At 42.0% G+C, this 20157-nt stretch overlaps 1 protein-coding gene across 1 annotated transcript in view; it reads right to left on the bottom strand.

Moving 5' to 3' along the window:
• POLR3B (RNA polymerase III subunit B) overlaps positions 1 to 20157 on the bottom strand; it is a gene marked incomplete in the record, with an annotated part of 1742661 nt that overhangs the window by 582689 nt on the left and 1139815 nt on the right. The window contains 1 exon segment of the mRNA XM_044088141.1: positions 16588 to 16797. Within this exon segment, the coding sequence (XP_043944076.1) occupies positions 16588 to 16797 (210 nt within the window).

Genomic DNA, 20157 nt, shown 5'->3' with positions numbered 1-20157 from the left:
TTAACGTTATTATCTCAAAGTGATTCAAAATCTACACCACGTACTAGCTCTCAACTTGCTGTATGTTGCTTCTCTGGCACTTTGCATGTTCCTCAATCAGCCAAATGCATACAATTATTGGTCACAAGCCTGGCTTGTGATCGGACATAAAAAGGTGTCCCTGTGTAGGTATGCCCATTCGATGACAGAGTATATTTACACTCTCACAAACCTCTCCTCCCTATATATGTGCACACAGTGTCCTACTCTATTTCTCTGACACTCATGTTTTTCTGGTCGTGACTATATGATGTTCATGATCTGTGTACCTTGTTATCAATCAAGTCCTCAAATAGATTCTTCACTGTTTCCTTCTTGCATTAAATTCTTCTGAGGGCATTATTCATTCCTCGCTTGTATAGTGATGAAAGGACATTTCCTCTTGTTTCCTTCTGGCTTTTCTGGTCGCTTTTGCCTTTAAATGGTACCTCTTCCCCTACTACCCGTAGGCTTTAGTTGAAACTTCCTTTAAGAGTTAGGCTTTTAAAGCCATGGTTATCACATTTACTTTTGAATTATTACCTTTAAGTTACACAGCATGCACCCTAAGGCAGTACCTCTTGCTCAGGATCAAGGTTGGATCTGAATTTAGTTAGAGAGAGGTGGGGAGGATTAGCGGATTAAGAAGAAAGAAGAGGTATAGATATGAGCTAGTGAAACAGCAGTAAGCAGAGGGATGACTAGATAGGCACAGCAAATATAGACCATGGCTTGTTGGAACAGATTTGTGAGACAAATAGTATAGTGAATAATTTGATCACCGGCTGAGATAAGGTAAATGGTTCCTGGAAATAAGGAGGATACAACTATAAGGCAACAATGTCATAGCTAATAACATCAGTAGGAGGCAACACATCATGGAGGAAGATGATCACAGTGACAATATGAAGAAACTATGGCTTGAGATACACTAGTTACAGAAACAAGAGAGATATAGAAGGGAGAACAGCAAATTTGATTATATGTAATGACTAGTGATAACCTGTCAGTCACATGCCTACAGTGGCTATGGGTACCTGGGTCGCTGGGTACCAGGATGATAGGGGCATTATAAGGAGAGAGTAGGAAACAGCTAAAGGAGAGGGAAGACAAGGAGAGTAAAGCTTTCGAAGGATTTTGAAATGTGTATATGTACTGTAGGTGTATTAACAGGCTGAACAACAATATGTGTATTAATTGATAAAAGAAAACAACGAATTAAAGTCGTCAGGATAACAGCAATATTCAAAATGTTAAGAATTAATAGCAACATATATAATCACATAAGGATATAAAGCTACTACATATTTTTTTTCATGATTGATAAATATTGTAATGTATAAAGCTATAGACATATATTATTTAAATAAGAACAATGTAGATTTAGGGATTAATGATTTACCAGCCCATATTCAACCTGGAGAAGATGATATTATGGTGCAGAGAAGAGAACACACTTAGCAATATGCGCTTTTTTTTAAAGTAGTAGTTAAATAATGTGTTTTGATGATGTTGTGTTAGTATTTACAATTACTAAAAGGTGGGGTTTGGTTTTTTACTGAAGATGTATGTGTATTTTAATTTTAAAATGTTGTGAAAAGCAGATTGTCTGAAGAAAAGCTTAGACCCGAAAGCGCTCACTGATACTTTTTTTTTGTTTTTTGTGTTTTAATTTTTACAGTATAGTATTTAACAGCAGTCCCAGTTGACATCATCTTGGATCCATGAGATTTCTGCTTAAGTCTGCCAGTGAATTTAGTTTACCTGGCAGGAATTGTGCTTGTAGGTGTACTTTGTAGCTCAAGGCTGTGTTCCACAGAGCCATGGCTAGTCTGCAGAGAGGGCACGAGTGGGTTCCCCCCTGCTTGTTTATGTACCACATAACTGTGGTGTTGTCTGTCTTTACCAATAGTTGCCCTGGAAGAATACGGTCTTTGAAGGCTGTCAAAGCATTCTGTACAGCTAACATTTCTTTTTGATTGATATGCAGGTGCATCTGTATCGGGTTCCATTTGCCCTAAATGCACTGCCCTGCCATGTGAGCCCCCCATGCATAGTCTAATGCATCTGTTGTTAGGGTTTGGGTGGCAGGGGCTAGAGTGAAAGGGAGTCCCTTGTTGTGGTAGCAGGCCTCTGCCCACCAAAGGAACTCTGTCTTCATACAAGTAATGATAGAAATCATTGTTTCCAGGTTCTGCGTATGTTGACACCATAGGCTTTTTAGGTACCACTGGAGCTTCCTCATATGCAGTCTTGCAGATGGAATTAGTAGAATGCAAGAGGTCATGAACCCCAGAGCTTGCATTATTTTCCTTGCAGACAGCTGGGGTTTTGTGGCCAATAATTTGAAGTAGGTTGTTAAACTTGTTTCTCTGGAGTGAGGAATGCCTTCTGGGAAGGTGTGCTCAAGCTTGCTCCCAGGAATACAATCTATTGGCATGGTACTGGGTGAGATTTCTTTTCGTTGATGGTGTACCCCAGTGAGGTTAGAGGTTTCTTTACGAATGCCAGGTGCTGTAATAGCAAGTCCTAGTTTCTGCCTGAATCAGACAATCGCCCAAGTATGGGTAAATCTGAATATTTCTCTGCTGCAAAATGCAATGGCTGGAGCTAGACACTTTGTGAACACCCCGGGCGCAGTAGATAAGCCAAAGGGAAGTGCAGAAAACTGAAAGTGCATGGAGCCCACCCTGAAACGTAGGTATTGTCTGCAGGATCCTCTTATTGGAATGTGCAGGTAAGCTTCCTTTAAGTCTAGGGTTGCCAACCAGGCATTCATTAGCTAGCACAGGAAGAAGCTGTTGAAGATTTAGCATTTTGAATTTTGGAACCACCAGAAAGGTGTTGAAAATAGAGAGGTCTAGGACGCCAGGAGTTGTCTTTTCTGGGTACCAGAAAAAGTCTGGAATAAAAAACCTTGTCCCCTTTGTTCTGCTGGGACAGAGTGAATAGCCCTGATACTGAGAAGAGAAAGAACCTGCTGTTGGGCCTCCGCCCAATGAGTTGGGGATAGGTCGGGCCAACCATTTGGGGTTAGTAGTGTGCGGAAGTGGAATCTGTATCCTTGGGGAAACTATGTTCAAAACCCATTTGTCCTGGGTAAAGAGTTCCCAGTTTTTTGCATGCAGGGCGAGCTTTCCTCCTAACGGAGCAGGTAGGTGAGCAGGGCTTGGAAGGGTTAAAGCTAAGTCATTGTGCCATTTTTCCATAGAGGGGTGGCTTACTACTCCCCGATTTGGAAGTGGGAGCCCCCCACTGCTTAGATTTGTGCATAGCCTGAGACTGTAGCCTAAGTGGTCTGCTGTTCCTGGGTTTGGACTGAGAAGGCCTGGAAGGGACTGGAAAGGACCAGTTCTTAGAAGGCCAATGTCTACTGAAACTGGGAGGCTGTACTTCTAGGAAATCTTTAACAGTTTGCGTAGATTTAGCTTTTTCCTCCATCCTTTTGAGGACTTCTGCTTTGTTGCCAAAAAGGCGGTCTTGGTTTAAAGGAGCATCCAGTAATTTAGCTTTAACATGATCTAGCAAGTTTTGTTCCTTAAGCCAAGCATGCCTTCTAAGTACAGACCCAGTGACAGCAGCCCTGCAAGATGCTTCTAAAGCGTCAAAACCACATTGCAAAGTATGTTTACCAACTTGTTCTGCAGAATGCATTAAATCTTGCAATTCTTTGTGTTCAGCACAGTCAGGAATCAACATAATTTTCTGTTTAAGATGTCCCATAATATGCTGCTGATACTTTAACATATGAAACTGGCAATTTAAAGCCCTAATAGCCAAAGTAGCAGAAGTGTATACTTTCTTACCCCATCTGTCTAAGGCTCTAGAATCTCTATCAGAAGGGATAGGATTTTTGGCAGCAGTAGCCTTAATGCCTTTTGGTCCTTGGGAAATGGTCTCCGGATCCGAAGAAGGATTCTTGAAGAGCAACTTGTGAGAGTCAGGTACTCTGTAGTACTTGTCAGGTTTTCTGGGAGCTGGAGGCAAAGTGTCTGGGGTAAGGCTAGATGCCAAGAAAGCATCATCTGCAATGTCCAGAACAGGAGGGATAGCTAAAGGCCTGTGTTAAGGCAGGAGTAAGAATTCCCTAAGTCTCTTTTTCGACTCATAATCCTGGCTTTCCCAGCGGAAATGCTCCCTAAGAGTATGCAAGGTTTCACTGAAAGAAAAATCTTCTGGAGGGGAAGCAAAGGGAATGGAATTCTTTGCATCAGAATCCTCATAAGTAGATAAGGGCAAATCCTGGTAATCAGAAGGAGCAGAAATATCAGATTCCTGATCAGAAGTATCAGAAAGAAAATCAGTTCTAGGTCTCTTGGAGGGGGTCTCAGTAGAGGCCTGCGAATCTGAAGTAGCGGGTATCAGGGGCTGCGAAAGCGCCTCACTGAGTACCGGTAGACTGACGACTAGCTTAACGAACCATCATCGGCAGTTTTGGACCTATGCGGTCTGTCTTTACCCTTACGTTTTTTCAGAAGATCAGTAGTCGGATGGCTTAACGAAGCCATCCGTAGATCAAGTACGAAAGTAATTGGCTGCAAAAATGGCAGACGACGAATAGTTTGGGTGTTGAACAAGGCACAAAACCGACAGCGAGGGACGTCTTGGTCTGGGCCTAAACAGGGGATGCAGTAAGAATGAAAATCTCTGAGGTATTTGCTTTACATCGGTTGAAGCAAGAAAAAGGATCCCCAACGGGGTACTTATCTTTTTTGAAGACTTCGGGTCTGAAACTCGAAAAAAATTTCAGGAGACGGCCGACCAGCACTTGTGAACTGCTTCTGCTTCGGGCACCGCACGGCAAGAAAGACTGATGTAACGGCGTCAGCTGCATGTTTTATACCCCTGACGACCTGATGTCAGGGAAGAAGCAACAGCATCCAACGCAGAAATCCAAAGACTCTGTTATTCAGGCCGGCTGAGGGCTACCTGCAGGCAGATAGCCCAAATGTGATGACTGCAACAGTGAAACATGAAGAACATCTGTCAAAATCACTTCCAGAACATTCCTCACCTAGATTATAACCTACCTCAATAAATGGCTTATGTCAACTAGTTTTACAAATGAGAAGAAATGCTTCACTGATAAAGCTATTGATAAAAGTATTACTACTTTGTTCTCTACTCCGCAAGTCCAAACAGATCTCGCTCATTATTATAAGAGTGTGAGTCGCCTATTGGACTGGAGGCGGGGCATCTGCCATGTAGCCAGCAACCTGAGTTTGATCAGTAGCTCAACTGACAAAGGGAGGAGCAGCTAAGATCAGACAGCCTTTCTCAGGGTGTGAAAGATTTTCTTTTATGATCTCTTAATGTGAAGAAAGCAGCTGTGTACAAGTGAGCATTGAGAATTTCTCCGCACTGTGCATCCGCAGCATCCTGACATGAATGGATGAGGCAGGAATTTAACTAGCTGGCAACAGCATGACAGTCGCCTTTAATCTCTACATTGTGCAATAAAATCAGATCTTGGTGGCCATCAAATTTTCCCCAATAGGCAGTTGACTCCCAGTAGTAAAATGCCATGTGGGGGAGAATGCAGTGACAGTATGCTTGGCTGGACTAAGTAATAGTACTGAGACGAAAGGCAAGAAAATGAAAGCAGTTCAATAAAAAGCATATTCATCTCACTGAGTGCCTTAGTGCAAAAACATTGATTTGGTTTCATCTACAATCAAGCAGCGGATACACAATAGGATGAGCACATTACTTGCAGATAAGCATTTTCGATGTCAAGTGGGGGAAAAAAAACTGAAACAGACTGGTCCTGCAATATAACATCTTCATGTAATTTCCTCAAAGGTTTCAAAATGTACCAAGAAAAGGTTAGCTTCTTGAACTACTTCATATACTGTACTTCACCCCCTATGAAGTGCCATCAATACACATCCCAAAAAAATGGACAAAAAAACTTGCACTCTCACTCCACTGTAGTCAGTTCTTTGCTTATCTCTACGGATAACTACAAACTGTTGACTTTTAAGTAAGCACTTCTGTATTTCAAACAGAGCACCAAGTGTAGTATATCTTTACAGCAAGCTCAGCTACCGGTACAGCAGAAGCCTGCAGAACACGCTCAGCTACCAGCACAGCACAAGCCTGCAGAATGCGCTCAGCTACCAGCACAGCACAAGCCTGCAGAACGTGCTCAGCTACCAGCACAGCACAAGCCTGCAGAACGCGCTAAGCTACCGGCACAGCACAAGCCTGCAGAATGCGCTCAGCTACCGGCACAGCACAAGCCTGCAGAACGCACTCCGCTATTGGCACAGCACAAGCCTGCAGAATACGCTCAGCTATCGGCACAGCACAAGCCTGCAGAACATCCTCTGCTACTTGCAGGGCTCAATTCTGCCGAACATGCTCTGCGACCTGCAGAGCACAAGTCTGCATAACGTGCTCAGCTACCGGTAAAGCACAAGTCTGCATAACATGCTCAGCTACCGGTAGAGCACAAGCCTGCAGAATGTGCTCAGCTACCAGCAGAGCACAAGACTGCAGAACACGCTCAGCTACCAGCAGAGCACAAGCCTGCAGATTGCGCTCAGCTAACAGCTCAGCACAAGCCTGCAGATTGCGCTCAGCTAACAGCTCAAGTCTGCAGAAAATTGCTCTGCTACTTGCAGGGCTCAAGTCTACAGAATATGTTCTGCGACCTGCAGAGCACAAGTCTGGCTGGCAATCAGCAAGTGGGTGGAGACAACAATACTGCCCACAGTTAGTAAAACTAGCAAAGCTCTAATGAGTCATTAACATGTTTAGGAGCTCCAGAGGGAGGGCAGATCACCAGGTCTGGCTGTCTGGACTGTTGCTGCTACTCAGCATCCAGTCTTACCTCTCAAGGGAAATGAATGCAATTCTTAAGCCTTTCTGCTAGGGAATGGATGGGTTGTGGGGCTCTCACTCACAGTTCACAAATGTGTGCTAGACTACAGACCACTAGGGCCTTTACCCTTGTTAAGTGTAAGCAGCGGACTTGGGAGATGAACCATGTACAGGCTGGCTGTGTCCATTAAAGACATAAGTGCCAAACCAGGGAATTTCTTGTTCCACATCCAATTGTCCAAGTTACACTTAAATTGGGTTAGGGAGGATCTCTGCTTCACATGGATAGGGAGCCTGTTCGAGAAAAGGGGTAGTCTCTGGGATACCTACCTTTCTCTCAAGCAGGTCTTATTTACATCATGGCAAGGTTTAAATCTTTAGAATGGGTAATTCTGGTGCTGTTTGTTTTGTGGATATGCAGGAGGCTTATCTGGGTGGGGTCTGACAATGCCTTGTATGCCAGACATAGATCTCCCCTCAGTAGCCTGTAGGAGACGGAATACAGAGAGATGGCTTTGAAAAGGTCTGCATAGGACATGTTACTTATGCCTTGTTTTTTTTTTTTTTTTTTTTAGTGAAGAACCTCTGTGAAAGTACAGTTTTGTACCTACCATAAATGTAGATGTTCGAAGATCCACATTGCTGCAGTCCTTACACTTGGGTAGTCCGCTGTCCTCGGTCGGCCCGAATATCAAAGCATTAGGCTGACGTCGGTCATGGCGCTTAAGACTGACATCAGGACGTCAGGGTACAAATGCGCATGACCGACGTCATATCCTCAGTCTTTTCTTGCCCCAGATGTCAGAAGACCCTAAACAGAAAGGTCAAAACCAAAAGACAGCAAAAAACAACCAACCACCCTTGCATTAATCATATGAACAATATATATACAATATGCACAATATTTACAACCCAAACCACACAACCGCCTCTAACAACAGAGGGAAGGAGGAGTAAATTGGACTGCAGCAATGTGGATCTTGAACATCTACATTTATGGTAGGTACAAAACTGTACTATGTTCTTCATCTCACATTGCTGCAGTCCTTACACTTGGGTAGAATCCCAAAGCAGAGGTAAGGGAGGATGGCAAAACTATAAAGTAGTAGGAGCTGCCAAAATGCCCTGTAAAATAGCAGTGGCAAACCCAGCCCTAGATTTAGAGTAAAGTGGAAGGTGGTAATGCTTAGAGAAAGTATGCACTGAACTCCAAGTAGCTGCCTCAAAATATCTTTAGTTGCCACCCCTTAAAAAAGCTGTAGATGTGGCAGTAGCTCTAATGGAATGAGGCCTAATCCCAGCTGGAACTTCCTTACCATGATGGGAATAACAGAAAGCAATACAAAACCCAATCCACTTAGAAATAGATTGTTTTGACACAGGCTTGCCCTGAGAACCCAAAGCAAAAGAAACAAACAACTGCTGAGACTGCCTGAACCCTTTAGTTCTGCTCAAATAATATCGCAACTGCCTATGTATATCCAAGGTGTGCAAAATCTTTTCCCCTTTATTTTGGGGGTTTGCATAAAAAGTAGGCAAATGAATAGTTTGGTTTAAAGCCACACTAGAAACCACCTTAGGCATAAAGGAAGGATTAGCGTAAAGATACCCTATCCTTATGGAAAATTAAGAAAGGCTCAACTGCCATAAGGGCCTGTAATTCAGAAACCCTTCGCAGAGGTAATGGCCAACAAAAAGCAGTCTTCCATGATAAATATTTCAACTCAGCAGTAGCTGCAGGCTCAAAAGGTTGTAGAGTGAGTTTCTCCAACACAAAATTGAGATCCCAAGCAGGAGTAGGAGCTCTGGGGGTCTTATATTCTTTGCCCTCTAAGGAATTGCTTAAACAAAGGATGAGAAAACAAAGGTGGATCACAGTCATAGTGAGCAGAAATTGCTGCAGCATGAATCTTAATAGAAGAGAAGGACAACCCTTTGTCCAGTAACTCAGCAAGATATTGAAGAGCCGACTTAAATTAGGCTTAAACATCAAATTCCTTTGCTGCACTCCAAAATAAAAATCTCTTCCATTTATCTGTATACTTTCCTTGTACTAGGCCTTCTGGCCTCCAAAATAACATTCAAAACTTGCTGCGGAAGCTGAGACCCTCCAGGGTTTAAAACAGAATATGCCAGGCTGTTAGGTGAAGAGAGTGAAGTTTGATATTGAGTAAATGACTGTTCTCTTGAGACAGCAGGTGTGGAATCGAAGGCAAAGGCCATGGAGGCTCCCAACCAGACTTCTCAGTAATGGGTACCAGTGCTGTCGAGGCCAATCTGGAGCTATTAGAATCATCTTTGGCTTGTCCTGTCTGACCTTTAGGAGTACCTTTGGGAGGAGAGGCAGAGGTGGAAAGGCATACACATGAAGATTGCTCCAATTGAAAGAAAGAGCATCCACTTTCCAAGCTGTGGGATGAAACCTTTTTGTGCAAAACTTTGGCAGCTGGTGGTTTAGTGGAGAAGCGAACAGATCTATGTCTGGAGTTCCCCATGACACTGTCAATTTCTGAAATACATGAGGATCCAATTTCCACGGGGATCCATAATTCGTCTGCTCAACACGTCTGCTAAGGAGTTCTGTGCTCCCGGCAGAAACCTTGCCTGAAGATTGAGTTGTAAACTGAGAGCAGTCTCCCACAAAATCATTGCTTGCCTGCATAGAGGATAAGAATGTGTTCCCCCTTGCTTGTTGATGTACCACATGACAGTTGTGTTGTCTGTTAGAATCAACACCTGCCCTGGAAGAAGTAAATCCTTGAAAGCTATTAATGCAAATTGGACTGCTAACATCTCCTTCAAGTTGATATGTAGATGTTGTAGTCTGGCAGGCCACGTGTCTTGTATCCACTTTCCATTTAGATGAGCTCCCCAAGCTTTGTCTGAGGCATCTGTCATTAGAATCTGACTCGCCTCTGGCCGGGTCACAGAGAGTCCCTTGTTTAGGTGACATTCCTGAGCCCACCACAAAAATTCCTTTTGAATGCAAGGTATTATCTGAATGACAGTGTCCATATCTTGGCAGTGCTGAGTCCATACATTTTGAGATACCATTGTAGCTTCCTCATATGTAGTTTGGCATTGGGAAGCACCAGAATACAAGATGCCATGAACCCCAAGGCTTGAAGGACTGTCCTTGTAGTCAGCCTGGACAGATGAGACAATTGATGGAAGTAAAGTGAAAGATTCTTTTGTTTGTCCAGGGTCAAAAAGGCCATCTGGGATGCTGTATTCAGTCTCACACCCAGAAAGCACATGTCCTGAGAGGGTACTAGACTGGACTTTATTTCGTTCACAGAATACCCCAGGCATCTTAGCACTGCTATCACATATTGTAAATGATGAAGAAGCTCGTCCTTCCTTTGGCCAGAATCAGGCAATCGTCCAAATAAGGATAAATCTGTATTCCTTTAGCCTGAAGAAAGCTATCACTGGAGCCAGAACCTTTGTGAATACTCTGGGCGCAGTAGATAAGCCAAAGGGCAATGCAGAGAACTGATAATGAGAAGTCCCAGCTCAGCAGATACTTCCTGCAACTTAGCCTGATAGGAACATGAAGGTAAGCTTCCTTGAGATCCAGAGTCACCATCCAGTGATCTTTGCCCAGCAGAGGTAAAAGCTGTTGTAACGTCAACATTTTGAACTTGGGAATGTCCAGATAAGTGCTGAGGATAGACAGATCCAAAATTGGTCTCCACGTGGTACTAGGAACAGGCGTGAATAAAATCCCAGGCCTACTTCTGGCAGAGGGACCGGCTGTATGGCCCCTATTTGCAGCAGCAGAGAAATTTGTTTTTGAGCCTCTATTCTTTGCTGAGGAGGAACGTCTGGCATGCCCTTGAAAGGAGGCAATGTATGGAAATAAAACCTGTAACCTTGGTGTATAATATCCAATACCCATTTGTCCTGGGTAATCAAATTCCAATTTTCTTTGAAGAGTGCCAACCTTCCTCCCAAAGGTGCTGCCAGACAAGAAGGCGCTGGCTGAAAAGGTAGGTCATTGGGCCTGTTTCACGAAAGGACTGGCCCCTGCCCTCACCAACTGTGCAGGTGAACTCCCTGTTCCAGGTCTGAAAGAGCCCTGAGCTCTACCCCTACCACGCCTAGATCTTCCCTAGACTGTGAATCATAAGAAGGGTACATCCACCCCTTAGCAGGCCAATTCCTACTAAACGGTGGCTGAACTTGCAAAATCTTTAACAGTCTGCATAGACTTAGCCTTGTCCTCCATTTTCTTTAAAACTGCCTCCACAGGAGAACCAAACAATACATCAGACTGTAAAGGAGCATCTAAAATCCTTCTTTTAACATGGTCAGATGAATTCTGATCCCTCAGCCAGGCGTGCCTGCGAAGAACTGACCCAGTGGCAGCCACCCTAGACGAGGCCTGTACAGCATCAAATCCACATTGCAAAGAATGCTTACCCACCTGTTCAGAAACATGTACCAAATCTTGCAATTCTTTACACTCAATGGCTTCCTCGAGAGCATCTACCTTAGACTTCAATTGAGAAAGAAGATAGTTTTGATATTTCAACATGTGAAACTGGCAATTCAAAGCCCTCATAGCTAAGGTGGAAGAAGTATAGACTTTCTTTCCCCATCTATCTAAAGCTCTGGCCTCTATCTGGAGGAACCGGATTTTTTACCACAGAGGCCTTGACACCCTTAGGTCCCTGACTAACTGTTTCTGGGTCAGCCCTAGGACTCTCATACAGATATTTATGAGCTTCAGGCACCCTGTAATACCTATCCGGCTTAACAGGAGCAGGAGGCAAAGAATCAGGATTAAGTGAAGCCTCCGCAAACACATCTTCCACAACATCCAGAACAGGAGGAATAGCCAAAGGCCTATGCTGGGGTAAAAGCAAAATTCCCTAAGCCTTTTCCTGGAATCAGAGAAGTCCTGACCTTCCCACTTAAAATGTTCCCTCATAGAATGAAGAGTCTCTGAAAATGAAAAATCCTCTGGAGGAGCAGCCGAAGGAGTAGAATCATCCACATCAGAATCAGAATAAGGAGAATACTCCTGCAAGCCTTCAGCCAAGACTCTGAAACATCCGAAACCTGCTCAAAACTCCCCAACTCTGGTTCCACCCTAGGCCTCTTATCAGGAGGGGGCAAAGAGCCTCTAATCAAAGTAATTAAATCTTCTGCCATTTTGAGCATGTGCTTCTTGGGCACAGATCCTGAAGAACTAGGAGTGACACCCACAGAAGCTAAACCTGGCCTGCCTCTGGGAGAAGCCTTTGAAACAGAAGGAGAGGGCTTAACCACCCTAGGAAGGGAGGGGAGTACAGTAGCCTGAGAAGCCCCTTCAGCCTGACCTGCCTCCTGAGAGGCCACATCCTGCAAAATCAAAGTCTCTCCCTGGGACTCCAGAGAAGCATCCGGTGGAACCACGTTCCACCGACGCCCAAAGAACCGCGTCCGACTCTTCTTGCCTGGGTTTAGCTGCTTTTCTTTGCGCTTCTTGGTAGCGGGCCGGAGCATCCGGCGGCATATTGTAATAGCACCGCTCGAAGACCAACCTGGCACAATCTAACCTCCGCAAATGCGCTTATTAAACCTAGCACAAGCGACACCCAACAACGTCGTGCTCAGGCCCCAAACAAGGAATACACAAAGTATGATAATCTCTATGCGGTATCTGCTTCCCACAAGAAATACAGTTATTCACTTTTTCTGACATCCGGTAAACCACTGAGGCAAGAAAAACTAAAATATTCCCAACGGGTACTTAGCCAACTTTGACTCGGTCTGAAACTCCGAATTGAAAAATTCAGAACGCCGAACGGCACTTGCAATGCTGCTTCTGCATCGGACCATGCGGCAAAAGACTGAGGATATGGCGGTCATGCGCATTTGTATACTGGCGTCCTGATGTCAGTCTTAAGCGCCATGACCGACGTCAGCCTAATGCTTTGATATTCGGGCCGACCGAGGACAGCGGACTACCCAAGTGTAAGGACTGCAGCAATGTGAGATGAAGAACATCTTTCCAGTTGCTAGATGCACCTGGTTAGTTACACAACCAAAGGGGTATTGTACCCAATGATAAATCTGATGAATGCTGAATATAGTGGAACAATGACCTCCTTGGACCTAGATGCCATACCTTTGTTTATAAGTCACACAACAGAAGGACTTCCTCACTGCAGTAGACATATGATGGTCAAAAGCTAGATTACCGTCTTTGTATACCCCCAAATCCCTGACTATTGAGTTGAGCTTGACTCTTAGGAATATGCTGTCAAATATGACAGTTACCAGGGGTGAATGACACCCAAAGGATACTATTATGCATATCTTGGCATTTGGTTGCAGCCCATGGCTCTTACAAAGTTATCTGTATGTAGCAGCCCTTCTTGGAGAAAATGTGTAAGTGAGAGATTCTATGACTGCTCCTAATTTGCAGTCATCTGCATATTTGGTCAGTCAGAGGTCCTTGACACTAGCCCCGACTTCAGAGAAGTAAATGCCAAAAAGGAGTGGTTCCCAAGACCGATCCTTCAGGGACTCCGCTTCTGACTGGCCTTTGTAGAGGTTGAATCCTCAATTCTAAATTCCTGGGTCCTGTCTGTGAAGTAGCTGACTACCTGCTGGGTGACATAAGGGTTTATACTTAACCATCTGTATTTCTTAACAATGCCCAAGCGAATTATTGTGTCAAATGCCTTGGCCAGGTCAAGGTGGGCAGTGTGAACAGTTTTGCCCTCATCCATTGTTTTGGTGATCTTATCAAAGAAGTCTACCAGGTTGAGTAGGCATGACCTGCCCTTAACAAAACCAAATTTGGTTGGGTCCACTCAGGCTACAATATGCTTAGTTGTTGTCCCTGAGAAGGAAGGAACTGACCCAAACAGACAAAGGAAGGGAAGCCACTGGGCAAGACCCAGTGAATGGAAAATAAATCATTCATATCTTATTGTCTTATCATAATATAAGAACCAAAATATCATTTACGTCTCAAAAACTGAATTATTGCTGTTACAGCACAAAAAGATCTAATAAATGCAAATTGATGTCCATACATTTAACATGCTGCCGTTCCTCTGAGTTTAAACCTTTTAGCTCATGCAGTGTATAATCTACAGATGAGTGTCTAAACGGCTCCAGCTAAAAAATGTTATGCGAAAATCTACAATTACAAAGTTATGTCCATGCACAAGTAAGATCAAATTAAAGTCAGAATGGCTGTTCAAAATGATAAAAACATATTTTAAACTGTTGCAATTACTTCACTTAAAGGTAAGAAATAAAGATAACAAAACCAATTCTATATTATCATGTCACCCGGACTAAAAGGACTACATATTTCTTCATAAAAAAATTCCATTCTCAGTCTTGTTAGATGTTGTGATGCAAAAATGACATTAGAAATTATTCTTTTTAGTACGTGATGCAGCCATTTGTCTGCCGTTAAAGCAAAGAACATAAAACTAATACAGTAGTACAACTCCCTGAAATTTTCCTACAAAAATATCAAATCATTCTTAGAACAGACCATTTTCTAAATGGACATGTGTGCATGATGGTAATTTTTTCTGATGAAGTCCATGTAATTCGGAGAAAGTGCTCATTGCTGTAGGAATAAATGAATCTTGGTTTCATTTCTGCCTCCTTCTTTTGGATTCTTGTTTGGATTACTTCATTTTTTGTTACTTACTACCAGATATGTAAAGCAAGAGAATTCAATTTGCATAGCTGGCATCAACCGCCCCCCCCAGCCAAACATTTAAAAAATGTAACTGCTTATAAACAGTCAATTAAGACAACTTGCAAACTAGGTTTTATTTTTCTTAAAGGTACTTTAACTGTCTTGAAAAAAGAACAGCAGTCTCACAAACCGCTTATAACCAGAATTGTTAAGCAATGACATAACTGAAGGTTAGTGTTCAAAGTTTAATACTCAACGTGCAGTAAAAGTAAGTTGGTACCTATGGCAGGTATACTGATCACCCCCACCCTCTCAATGGGTATCGCTCACTACCTACTATGGTTATGTATTTTAGTCTGGAAATTTACATACTGTTTCAGCTGAGACCAATACATAGCAGAAATAGTAATCAACTTTGGCATTTTTCTTTTTTAAAATATAGAAGATTATTATTTTTGTCAAAGTATGGGCTGATGTGAAGGAAGCCTCCACTGACAGTTTTGATGTCTTATTCCCACTACAGAAATGTTTGTTGTAAATACCACTGTTCTTCAAGCACTTGTCTTTATAGCTTTTAAGTGCTCAAAATAAGTTCTCTGCTGAAATGTACAAGTAGTTGTGTTTATAGGTCGTGAATTTTGATCCGACACAGTAGACTTGATAATATTTTTGTTTTTGTTTCTAATCTAATGCATCTGCTATGATACTTGATTACAACTCTAATCTGCTGCATTAATCATGCTGCCTTTGGGCCTATCATCAAGACCCTGGTATTTGACTCACTGAATTAAACACCCCATACCTTTTATAATCAACATTATCTCATGAAAAAGAACTCCCTCTCCTGCCATCATCCAAATATGATATGTCCACACAATTTCCCTCTCTCCAGCTCCACCAGTATCTTGCACCCTCTAACATGCTTCTCTGCTGTTTTGCACACATTCTCTGACTACATGGCTATGCTCTCCTCACTTTGAATATTTTTGTTGCCCCCCTTGCTAGCCAGCTACTTAGCCTCTGCCACATTTATGTCCACTCACTGTTTATCACCATAGTGAGAGACTCATGGCCAGACAACCATGATTGTTATTTTTTTCATTTTCTTGGTCTATCCAGTATAGGTGTTTTCAGCTCTCACTAACATCAGGGCCTGCTATACATTTCCCTAGGATTGTGCATATCCCACTGCACACCACATCAAGGCAGTCTTCAGGATGCAGCAAGTCTCCAACCCAAAAGCTGCATGCTGTGAACATACTTCTGTCATCAGTAGGTTCTGGCATTGCAGGGGGCCAGCCTTCCCTATGCACCAGGACAGTCGAATCAGTGTAAGACACTCACTCTCACAATCATCCTCCCTTGTCAGCTCCACTAGCACCTGGAACATTAACTGTGTTGTACAGGCCATTGTTAGTCTTTATACTTCTATGCCATGGAGGTGACACACTATGTCCCCAACACTGTAATATGAACTTACTCTATGGTCCCCTGTACATTTGGCCCCATTCCTCACTTCCTCCCCTAAGCAGGCATCCCCAGCTATATCCATACACTCAATCTACTCCACCTTCTCAGTATTATCATATTCCACATGTCCTTGCCCAAAGTGACCTACACTATACTGCATCCATTATCTGTTGCCTATTACTTAACTCCTCTTCAGTGATCTACCTCAAATTTATGGCACCTGTCTCCCATACAGACTACTGCAAGTTTTTTCAATTAATGCCTACACATTTTTTACTCACTAAATTGAAATAATTAAAATACACAGATTATGGGAAGTAATGACAAAAACTGTACATGTCACAAAGTGATAAACCACTGGCAAGTGAAATGAGGGTTGAGGTGGGTAGGTGAGTTCTGGTCCAGTATTCAGGTCAGTGTAAGATTTTTTTTGTTTTAATTAGCAAGCCACAATTATTCAAGAAAAGTGACCCAGCTTTTCAGATAGCTGCAGTCAGAATAAAAATAAAACATACTGAGTCAACACTGTAACTATCCCAAGGGTGACAGGGTCCACATAGATAATGTTGCTTTGATTAGTTTGCTGGCAAGTAACATTACTTTTATCTACTTACCTCTATCCAGTGACGCCTTGTTGAGGACAAGAGCATCTTCAATATCATAACCACTGTAGCTCATGACTGCAACCGTAGCATTCTGGCCAGCTGGTAACTTCTCAAAATCAATTAGTTCAATTGTCTTTGTTTTAACCATTGGTTTCTGAGGATAGGCTAGAAGGTACATAAGTGTATCAATTCTATTTCGCTGATTGTAGCCAATGGTACCTATCACGAAGGAAAAGAAAATTCATTCAGAAAAATTGTTTCACTAATTTCAGTTATGGTCACTAGAGGAACACTGCACTGCTCACAAAAAATACTTTACTACAGATATTGTTAAGCTAATTTATAACTACTGACTGGCAGACATCCATCTCACCAACTGAAAATCAGATATAATTTGCCCAGAGGCCAAGCTTCAATGCCATCTCAGCTGTCACCAGCCTCTAAGCAACTCAAAGTTGCTGTGATATATCCAGAACTCTGACAAACACAAAATGCAAATAATGATATACGTATGGCATGCAAATGCACTTCACATACAGTTCTAAAATTGACTATAGCATGCCAATAAAAGACAGAAATAAAACTGGAAGAGAATAACAAAACACAGAATCCTGCAAGAGACATCCACTCGTAATATCAGTTTGTCTTTTATCAAAAACTTTCTGAAGTAAGCGTAGCTCCCTTACCATTTTTTTGGAGAACCAACCCCTTAAGAATCTTGCTAAAAAAGACAATGGTCTATTATACTGGCATGTATTTACATTCCATCTAAAACTGCTATAATGGAGCTTAAGAAAATTCTGGGAGAAATAATCAGTTTTCAACAAAGAATATTACTTACAGGTGGAGACTGGAATTTGACTTGCAACAGTGAAGATGTGTCTGGGGGACCAGAAAGGGAAATAACAACAAAGGAGAGTAGATTTTTAAAGAAATGTATGAAAATATTTGGCAAGGAAGATGTGAATTCAGTAATAGGTGTTGAGTGAATTTACATACTATTCCCCAAGATATACAAACTAGGCTAGGCTAGACAGAATTTACATTTCACAGGAGCATGTAAATTTAACTGAAGCTCTTGATACCCACCCAACAACTATTTCAGATCATGTGCCAATGATAGCTAAAATAAAAACACAGGATAATGTAATAAAAATGAGACATTAGCGCTTTCCCTCCTATCCATTGAAGAGAGAGGAATTTAACAAATGGGTAGTGGAGATTATTCAGGAGCTGTTAGACAGGATAGAAATTTCTTCTGAAAATATAGCTAGGGAGTAGGATAAAATTAAAGTGGAGTTTAAAAATAGGGTGGAAATAAAAGAAAGGGGCAATGGTTAAGAAGTAACCAGAATTATTGCAGAATAGGGGACATCTCACAGAACAAGAACAGGATCAACAGCAGAATGCTAGGCAGAAAATAATGGATTACCTCAACAATACGCATGAGCTTAGAAAGATTGTTGTTAAGCAACTGTTTTTTGATAACACTACAGCACAAAAACTTTTAGCACAGCGACTCAGGCAACAGAAAGTAGGAAGGGCTGTCGCGAAACTTAGGGAGCCTATAAAAAATAAGGTAAAAGAAATCCTGCAGAGGCATTAGAAAAATTTTGGAAATTCTATGAGTCTCTCTCTATAAAGCAGAGAAATATGAAAATCAAGAAAAGATACAAATGGAAATGTTTATGGAAGAATTAAATACGGCAAGTTTGGAGGTAGATGAGGCAACAGTGATGATAGGAGGAGATGAGATAAAAATTGTGATGTATAAACAATCTACAGGAAAGTCCCCAAGAATCGACAGTATTCCTGTGGAAGTTTGGAAGCTAGCAGGAAAAAAACTGAAAGATCTGGAAGGTTTTGTCTGGCAGTATCTTAAGAGGAGAAGTACCACCATCCTGGAAGAAAGAAGCGGTAGCTGTTATAGCTAAAGAAGGTAAAGATCCATCAGAAAAAGGTATATAATATGGAAACAAGCAAGCCTCTGAGTAGACAAGGGAACCAACTGGAGTAAATCAGTAATAGTAAAATAAAAACAAAAGTGGTTCCACACGGCAGGAAATTCTTGCCTTGACTCCAGCTCTAATGTTACTACTGATAGTAATGTCAATGCTATTGTCACAGGGACCCAAAGTTGTACCAATAAGATTAGGATGCCCCTGACCTATGCTAGTGATATACATATGGTTTGCAGTGTCATTAGGAATAACTGGGATATTCTTTCAACTGTTAATGAGTTAGAAGGCATTATAGCTCCTGAATCTCATTTTGCCTTTAGAAATAATAAGTCTCTCAACAGACAACTATGTTACAAAACACAGCATATAACACCACACATTCTGTCTGATAGAATGGGGACGTATATGTGTAGGAGATGTGCAGCTTGTACACATATATATAATGGTGGACATTTTAAGCATCCCCACCTTGGTTTTGAAATGTTGTGTCTTTCGGCTTATCCCAGTTAGGGGTCGCTACAGCAGAACTCCGGTCCGCTAATGTTTGGTAGTGGATTTCTACGTGCTGAGTTACCAGCCCTGACGCACAACCTTCAACGAAGGCACGCCCAATCACGCATGCCTCCACACAGAAGACGCTCTGAGAATCGAACGGGACAACGTCTTGCTGTGAGGCGACAACGCTACCGCAGCACCACTACCGCGGATCCCCACCTTAGTTTTGAAATAAATAGCAAATTCTATGCGGACTGCAAGACTAGCAATGTGGTGTACTTCTGAAATTGTACTGTGTTTTTCCATTTTATGTAGGCAAAACGAATAGGGCATTAAAAGACAGAGTTCTAGAACACGCTACGGATATTAGGAATGCTAAAGAAACGAATGCCCTAGCTCTACATGTAGCCAAAACAGGCACAGACCACAAGTTCAAGTTTCTTGTTTTGGATATTATGTATGAAACTCTAAGAAAAGGTGACCTGAGTAATAGAACTGAATCCTATGAGCAAAAGTGGATCATACATGTTCAAGCCGATAAACCCCCAGGTCTCAATAACAGGGTCTCCCTTAAACCATTTCTGAAGGCGAGAGCCCTTAAGCATTGATTGTGATGCGTATTAACAGTTTTATATAGTATTATTTGCACAACAGACTCTGTTTCTATAATTCTTGAGTGAGATATGTTTTAGAGGTGTATTTTGTTTTATGTATATTAGTTTTATCATTGTATTGCCTTTATACTTAACTGGAATCTATGAGTTTTTAATACAGCTTACCATGGCGTGTAACAACTGATAAGTCTATGTGTTTATTCCCTGCTATTTAGACACAGAATTTTTTATATATATTTTTTAATATGTTTGCAGAGTGCTGCTTTAAACTAATTTGGCATTTTATAAGTTAAAGCAATTAGGCTTTATCTGCAGTATGACTGGTTGAATGGGCATTTACAAGGGAGTGTGCTATGTTGCCTTTTTAAACAGTCTGAAGAAGCAAATGTTATTCTCAAAAGCGCTTACTTTTTGCAATAAATTTCTTCTACAAGAATTTCCTGCCATGTGGAACCACTTTTGTTTTTATTTTATTATTAAAGATCCATCAGATCTGTATGACCTTTCAA

The sequence above is a fragment of the Protopterus annectens genome, chromosome 11.part0, assembly GCF_019279795.1.
Source record: "Protopterus annectens isolate FY-2018-M chromosome 11.part0, PAN1.0, whole genome shotgun sequence".
In the NCBI taxonomy this organism is placed as follows: domain Eukaryota; kingdom Metazoa; phylum Chordata; order Ceratodontiformes; family Protopteridae; genus Protopterus; species Protopterus annectens.
Note: the sequence above shows the minus strand (reverse complement) of the source record. Positions and strands in the feature narration are given on the sequence as shown.